This window comes from Poecilia latipinna, unplaced genomic scaffold (genome assembly GCF_001443285.1).
Source record: "Poecilia latipinna isolate Pla-1442-1.1 unplaced genomic scaffold, P_latipinna-1.0 Scaffold2390, whole genome shotgun sequence".
NCBI classification, from domain to species: domain Eukaryota; kingdom Metazoa; phylum Chordata; class Actinopteri; order Cyprinodontiformes; family Poeciliidae; genus Poecilia; species Poecilia latipinna.
Window position 1 is genome coordinate 22188 of NW_015115006.1, and position 8047 is coordinate 30234.

General features: G+C 38.3%; 1 protein-coding gene across 1 annotated transcript in view; it reads right to left on the reverse strand.

Moving 5' to 3' along the window:
- The window catches only part of LOC106937614 (gamma-aminobutyric acid receptor subunit alpha-2-like), a 33078-nt gene that overhangs the window by 15372 nt on the left and 9659 nt on the right, over positions 1-8047 (reverse strand). The window contains exons 3-5 of the mRNA XM_015019215.1: positions 5658-5770; positions 3373-3440; positions 725-945 (exon numbers count right to left, since the gene is read on the reverse strand). Of these exons, the coding sequence (XP_014874701.1) occupies positions 725-945; positions 3373-3440; positions 5658-5770 (402 nt within the window). The remainder of the gene's footprint in view (positions 1-724; positions 946-3372; positions 3441-5657; positions 5771-8047) is intronic.

Below are 8047 nucleotides of genomic sequence, written 5' to 3' on the forward strand. Positions count from 1 at the left end.
TCAGACTGAAAGAATCCAGATCCTTTGCCACCTTTAAGGTCAGTAGATGCCTTTGGCAAACAGATGGAGTCTGTCTGAGCAAACAACTCGTTCTCACTGGGATACTTCCTGCAAGATTGTGCTTTTAGTGCATAAAATATGACTAAGGAAAACCATTTTGATAAAATATATGTATGCTTTATGGATCAGAAACTACACCAAAATTTAAAAAAAAAAAAAAAAAAAACAGAGAAAAAATCTAAGTCCACTGTTGGAATTTAAGAAATGCAACACATGAAATGAATCGAGTGTGTCTATGTCTACAAAATCAGGAGTTTTGGGATGCAACACAATGCCAGAGCAGAGCAACATCAGCAATGACCTGTAAGTGTAAATACCATGAACTTTCACTAATTTCAATCTGAACACAGTCAAAAATCTAAAATTTGTTCCAGATGAAATTGTATCAGAGTGCTAAGATGACAAACAATTCTTGAAAATATTTTGCACAGAAAAGTTGTATGTTGCATTGTGCTCTCAAATCTCCCTTAACATTTGGAATTAGCACATTAATGTACCAGGGAAGAATAATCTCAAAACACAAAGCGTGGCAATACGTGTCACGGTTGTAGGAGACTGATTTAATGTAGAAGCAGCTCACCACCAACACCAGACAATTCTACCCTAATGAAAAGCTTGTAACTTACATCTTCAAATAGAAAAACAGAGGTGAAAAGCCAGGTACCTCATGGTGTAGAGCAGCGTTCCATTCTCCATGATCCGCAGAAGTTTGTTGGGCATGGTCATGTTGTGGGCCACAGATTTCTTGCCATTGTGAAAGAATGTGTCAGGGGTCCAAATCTTACTGGCCATCAGATTGTTGAGAGGAAGGGTGTTCATTGGTCCATGAAACTTCAGCCGTTCATCCAACCAGCTTTGACGGAAGAAGACATCCACTGTGTATTCCTGAAAGAAGCGCAGAGGCAATTGGGTTTTACTGAGGCACAATATTCTGAGCGACCAACAAAGGAAGACCTGCATAATGAAACAGTTTAGCAATAGCAGCAAAATGTCAAGAAGCCTGACAAACATGCTGGATCTCATTCAGTTTAAACTCAAAGGTTTGCAACTATGTTCCTGAAAACAATCTAACAATTTTCATATTTTTTCAACAGTTATGCAAAAAAAAGTAGACATTTTTAGTAACATGGATTTTTAAAACCTTTTAGAATTTATAGATGGTCCACTTTGACCCAAAATAACAAACTACACCCTGATCTTATAATGTTGATAATGTCCTTCCTGTCCGGTTCTGTCATGACTGAGCTTATCGTGAGATCGCAGCTTGACGGCGTGTGACACCTGGGTGGGTCCAGCCACATCTGTCAGTGTCAGATCCAGCTGATGCCTGAGGCGAGTGCCATCCCAGGTTTGCATCAAAATCACAGAGACCTTCCCCTCCATCTGAGTGGAAGCTTCTCCAGTTCGCTCTGTTTCCTCTTACTAGTCCACAGTACTTCAGCAGGAACTAACTGTGTTTTCAAATGGCTCCATCGGATCCAGCAGTAACTTTCAGAGACAAACTTCGGTACAAAACTGTCCCCACAGTCAGAGGTGTTGGTTGTTTTATGCAGCTTTGAGAGTCTTGATTTTAAAATATTACCTTAAATTTCTGACTTTTTCTTTTATACATGGTTGTGTACAACTAGTTCTCCAGTCTGAAAAAAATGAGGTTTTAATGGAAAAATGAGTTCATATGGTATTACACAGTTGGCAAAGTATGTGTTATCATCAGATAAACAAGATTTTGCCTCTAAATCATCTGCTACCAATTCAAATACTGAAGGCATTTTTTTTCTTAGAGATGACTGAGCATGTTCATAGTTGTTCACTGAGATAAAAAAATATCCCCCAACCACACAGCTCTCCTCTCTTCAGTGTATATATTGTAAGTATACATTTAACATGCATTGTTTTCCACAGAGCCTCAGCTATGTAATTAGCAGAGGCATCCCTGTGTCACTGAGAAAATGCAGCAATTTCCTGGTTTTCTTTCCAAAGCAACTCTGCATGTCTGCTTTTTGATGAGCTCAAATAAACCAGCGAAGACAAACATCCACAAACAATCATGCAGAAAGATCAGCGGGGGAGCATCCAATCTGAAGGATGTGTATCAGAGCGCAACTATCAGAGACACAGAGAGGAAACACACACAGTGCTGGAGTGCAATTATCTGCTGCAATTTTGATGGAGACATGGGCATGTATTAAATATGAGACACTCTTCTTCCTTTGAAGGTGCAGCCTCAAACACAGCCACTTCCATCTTTGTGCTCTGTGTCACTTAAATATTTGAGGAGAACCAGGTGGGCTCAGAGAATGGGCTCAGATTGTAGCGGAAAGCAAAAAGAAAGGCTCTTAAGGCAGGAAGGATGGCTTTTATGCATTTTTATGAAATAGAACTGCAAAGTGAAGGGTCTCCCTGACTGGAAGCCAAGTAACTTTCAGCATTAGTTTCAAATCATGTTATCAGTCAAATCACAAAAAAAGAATATACTTGAAATCACTGCTAGAATCTGAATCTAAGGTACTTCATGTTTTCACTTGTTGAAATGCACCAATTCTTACATTTCATTCCAGGAGGCCATTCAAAAGTGTTGGGATGAGTGGAACTTTGAATAAAATCTGCATCCCTGAAATTCTAAGTCTCTGAGGAGCGAAGATCTCCAGAGGGCCTTGACAGAAAACCAAAAAAACATTTGAGAAATTTGAATGAAAAGCTGCATCCGACTGGAAACAAATCTGTTTGTTTGTGTCAGGCTTAGACGAAACCACGCAGCAGGTTTGCAACTGGTAAACAATAATGACCGGCCATATATTAATATATGACAGATCAGCAGCTGTGTACCAGAGCTGGATGGAGGTTGATGTTCAGATATCATTTTAATAACACACTCTAACCTTTGCCATGTCGACGCTCTTCTGATTGGATTGGCTGAGTTTCCAATGGCAACAGGACCAGCAGTACAGGCAGCTACCGCTCTCTCTGTCTGTGTTTCAGTCTGGAAGATTTTATCTGAATGTGAATAATCACATCCAAACTGGCTCAGGAAGACTGGCGGGAGATTTACAGTGGATTATTTGAACCAAAAGCAGAATTTCTCGACAAACAACAGCTTGTGTTGATTGTGGTAAGACGGTTCTAATAAAGGACACAGATACTCTTTATGGCCTGCACCACAGAGACAATTAACAGTTTCCTCAGGCAGTTAACTCTGCTTGGGCACACTGTTTAGTTTTATACCTGTGACTCTTTTAGTGATGATTAAAAGTAAAAAAAAAAAAAAAAAAAACTTTGTGTTTCGTAGTACAATATTAGCGTTGAAAGACTTACCATATCTGTGTCAGATACTGGTCCAAAACTGGTCACGTAGACATTTGTCTTTACTTCTGTCACTCGGTCTGGAAAGGGGAAACAATTGAAAATTCTCAGACAACGAAGTTCCAAAGGTTTTCAACCATCCATACATCATGCATTCAAAAGCTTGAGCAAAAATAAACCCCCCAAGACAACACAAAAGACAGTCTAAATTGTTCTACAAGTAAAAAAAAAAAGCTCATGAATTTTAGTCAGGCAAACTCGCAGGCAAAGAGACGGGACTGCTCCACAGATACGGTCAGGACACAGGTAGGACTCAGTGGGACTCTCCTCTCTATTTTCACTGGATTGTTAGTCACGTTTATAAACTTGTGTGACATTTTATTACATCTATACAACCTTGTTAGGAAAAATTTCAGTTGCCCAAATTAAATAAATCTTTTAAGGATCACAGCATTAGAAGAGTTTTATTACTGCAATCAGTCCATAGTGGTGCTTAAGGTGACATTAAGACTCCAACAGTCTGAATAAAATCAGATTGATAGTCCAATCACACTGCTTACATTTTTTTCAAACAAAATTGTATTTTTAGATGTTACGACATGAACAGTCTTTCACAGTTTTTCATTTTCTTGCCAGAATAATGTCAATGTCATACAGTGCTTTGCTAAATTACTCGTACGCCTTAAATTTTTTCATGTTACTACCATCAACGTTTATGTATTGTGTTGGGATTGTAGGTAAACTAACAGAATGGAGTGGATCATTTTAAATTGGAAGTAAATTCTACATGTTTTTCTTTTTTTTTCCAAAATTAAATCTAAAATGTGGTGTGCAAATTAAATTTTCAGTCTTTTCTGTTACACCCCGAGCTAAAATCCGGCGTTATCAATTGTCTTTACACGTTGCCTATTAGTTAAACTGTTGCCTCCATGCATTAAATCCAATTCTCTTTGCCTTCAGAGAGATGTCAGTGATCCTCATTTATCCCTGTTTTTCTGTTTCCAGAGCATCAAATCTTAGACATCGAGTTCAATAAGAGAAACTGTTCGAACCAAATGAGCTCAATCGTTCCAGGCCCAAAGTCCACCAGCCCCTGTGAATGTGTTTTATTATTTCCAACCCAGACGGATGTTCTCACTGAACAGATTACTCAGATTTCAGATACACAGAAGCGTAGCTCATTACACTCACAGCTGCAGAGAGCCCAATAGGTTCACCTGCAGGCAGATTTATTTTTAAAATGCTGTCTTTAAAGAGCTGACAGGGGCATAAAGGCATTTTCTGACGGTATCACAGATCCTTTCATTGTAGCGCAAAGGAGGATGAACTGCAGTATGCTCTTCCACCACACAACAGGCATCCTCTCATAATTTACATTTTCATCTAAAATGTCCTTTTTGTCCCCAGTGACTGAGATCAGTAGATTCAAAATACTGTTTCTGATCTGTATTACAAATTTGATCTTAGTATCAAATTATTTGAATATTGAGTGTTGTACTAGGGAGACATTTCTTGAGAGCTAGAAGCAGACTATTTTTTTTATGAGTAATGCTGTTCTTAATAGTGAAGAACATAGTGAGTGTTCTTCACTATGGGCTTAATCTCAGTCAAAGTTAACAAAGACACAAAATCCTTCTCAACTGAAATTGTTGCATCAGAGGTGATTTTGTCATGAAAAAAATAAAGAAAGAAAGAAATGTTGGGCATTTAATGACTCATTTTTTCAGGATAAAATTGTTATACATTTGCCACCATTTATGGATCAAAACAACTGAGTGCAAAAAAAAGATGTATTGTACATTTTCTCTGGTGTACACATAGTATCTCTTACCAAGTTGAACGTTGGCCATCAACGTGTTTTTTGCATGAGACTGTCTACAAATCGTCAACCGGATTTAGCCAGAACATTTTAAACGCCATTCCAGTAGCTTCACGTTAGCCTAACTTTTTCATTTTAAAACCAGTTTGGTCAGTTTTTGTCTCATTTGACTATTAAACTTGGGTATAAAAGTTACAGCTGGCCACATGAGCGAGACAAATGTTTTCCACACAAGTTTGATTAACAGGCAATTTAAAGGTTATTTGTTTGTACCGTTTTTTAAAAAAAAGCCATGTGGTTCTTTCAAAGTAAAGAACACTATCAACTATCAAGCATGTCTGAGGAAGCATCATGCTAAGGTATGCATAAGCTACATTTGGTCCAAAGAAGAGTTACATTAACTTGAAATTTCTCCAGTTTCTGTCTGTGATGCTTTGCTTTGATTTGCTACTACTTGCTTCAGTTTCCTGCATCTTACCTCCAAGGCCAGGTCTGAGTCTGTTGTCATACCCATCCAGGAGACTGTCCAGGATTTTGGTGAACGTTGCAATGTCTTTGGAGTTCTGTGTTGAATTACAGACTGCTCTCGACCTAAATAGGAGGGACATATCTTTATGCATAAGTAAGTCTCATACGTTTTAACAGGATTCTGTAAACACCAATTTAACAGCCAAAATGTCAAATGTCCTGTTGCTGAAGCTGTTAAGTGAGAAAAAGCTGGATGTCGGTAAAATAATTTGTTTCAAAATTTGATGTGACAGGTCATGCACCCTTTGACATTTCACCTGCTGAAAGGGCAAATATTTATACGCTAATAATCTGATGTGATAAAGTATTTAATATTTTATCAACACACTGAGCCATGATTTCCTGACTCTTCTTACCAAAATGCAATGCACCCAGGCAGAAATTTCACAAAGCCTGGTGTCCTACAAACATTTCTACCTGGCTGTAATTGTTGATGAAGAAGAGCAACACTTTGCCTCATAACATTTTACATAAATCAATTAGATATTGATGTTTTTTGTAGTGAAGACATCAATATCATTGAACGTGCTTTAAAAAGAGGACGAGCTGAGGGGGATTTATTATTTACATGAATTAATCAGGGAAAATGTTCTAAACCAGCTTTTAAAGAGGATTTTATTGATTACAACAGCATGTTGAAGCATACAAAAGCATGAGTATCAATTGTTTCAAGCAAAGCATTGAGATCTGAAGCTGAGGGATACATTTTGGCGATCTCTAAAGTCTGACTCCAACTGTTCAAACAGATTTTCCACCATAACCCTCTGATGCGTAACTGGGTCCTTTTTGACCCGGTGAGGTCATCTTTTTGCAATATCTTTGTAATGAAAAATTTTCACCACTTCATATTCCAGGTATTCCTCAAGAAACATGTTACTGATATCATGCAATTCAATTTTTTTATTTACCTTTTGTACATTTTAAGAAATAGCATGTTTTATGTCACTACCCCATTCTTCCGTGAGTGGGTCCAAAATGACCCACATTCATTTCCTATGGAATTTAATGGGAATATTTGTTTCTTACCAACTGTGACTGTCAGGAAAACTTGTATTGTGAACCAAACACACTGAGACCTAACTGTCACCCCTGAATAATATTATTTTACAAAGCAAGAATTATCTTTATTTTTTATCTCACAAATGTGTTTGTGTGTGTCAATCATGAGTACTGACAGCGTTAATGTCAGAAATCAACATATTAGCCTTCTTCAAAGTTAGCCAACACTAGTTAACTAACCAACTAGCTAACATTACCACCTATACTTTATTGTGCATGTGTATTATTTGTGTGTGTGTCTCTGTGTGTGTCTGACACCCTGGATGAGAAAACCAAGAGAGAGAGTGTTTTGAATGACATGCAAAACCTGTTGATCAATGTGTTCAAGGTTCCTTCTTTTATCATCTCAATCAATAAAATAAAAATTCATAGCTATAGAAATAAATGCATAAATAAATGAGCCAGAAAAGTATGGAGTGCCTTCTTTGGGTCGGGGAGGATGTCCTGCCCCAAGTGGAGGAGTTCAAGTATCTCAGGATCTTGTTCACCAATGAGGGAAAAATGGAGCAGAAGATCGACGAGCAGATTGGTGCAGCGTCTGCAGTGAAGCGGTGCTATACCGATCTGTCGTGGTGAAGAGAGAGCTGAGCCAAAAAGCGAAGCTCTTGATTTAACAGTTGATCTAAGTTCCTACCCTCGTCTATGGTCATAAGCTTTGGGTCATGACCGAAAGAATGAGATCATGACCCAGGACACGCTGACAATGTTTCTCAGCTGGTCTGGGAACGCCATGGGTTCCCCAGAGGAGCTGGAACAAATGGCTGGGGAGAGCGAACTCTGAGCCTCCTTACTTAGGCTGCTAACCCTGCGACCCGACCCCAGATAAACTGAGGATGGATGGATGGATGGATGGATGGATGGATGGATGGATGGATGGATGGATGGATGGATGGATGGATGGATGGATGGATAAATAATACACATACACACACTCACATGCGTGATACACATAGCATAATGTTAGCTAGCCTGGTTAGCTAGCTAGTTTCAGGAAACGTGCTCTTTTGCAGCCCCCCCATGCCCACACACACACCCACACACACATAATGGATGTTAACATTGTCCATTATTGACATTTCATCATTGTTGTTGTAAAATTGCTGCTGTTGTCATTTTGTTTTAAAAATGTTCTACAAATTGTCAGAAATGTTCTACAAATTGTTCTAAAAACGTTTAAAAAAAGTGGAAAATGAAAATATTTCAAACATGAAATGACTCTTGTGTGAAATAAAAGACAATAGAAAGTATTATACAAAACATTATTCTGAATCAAAATGGCAA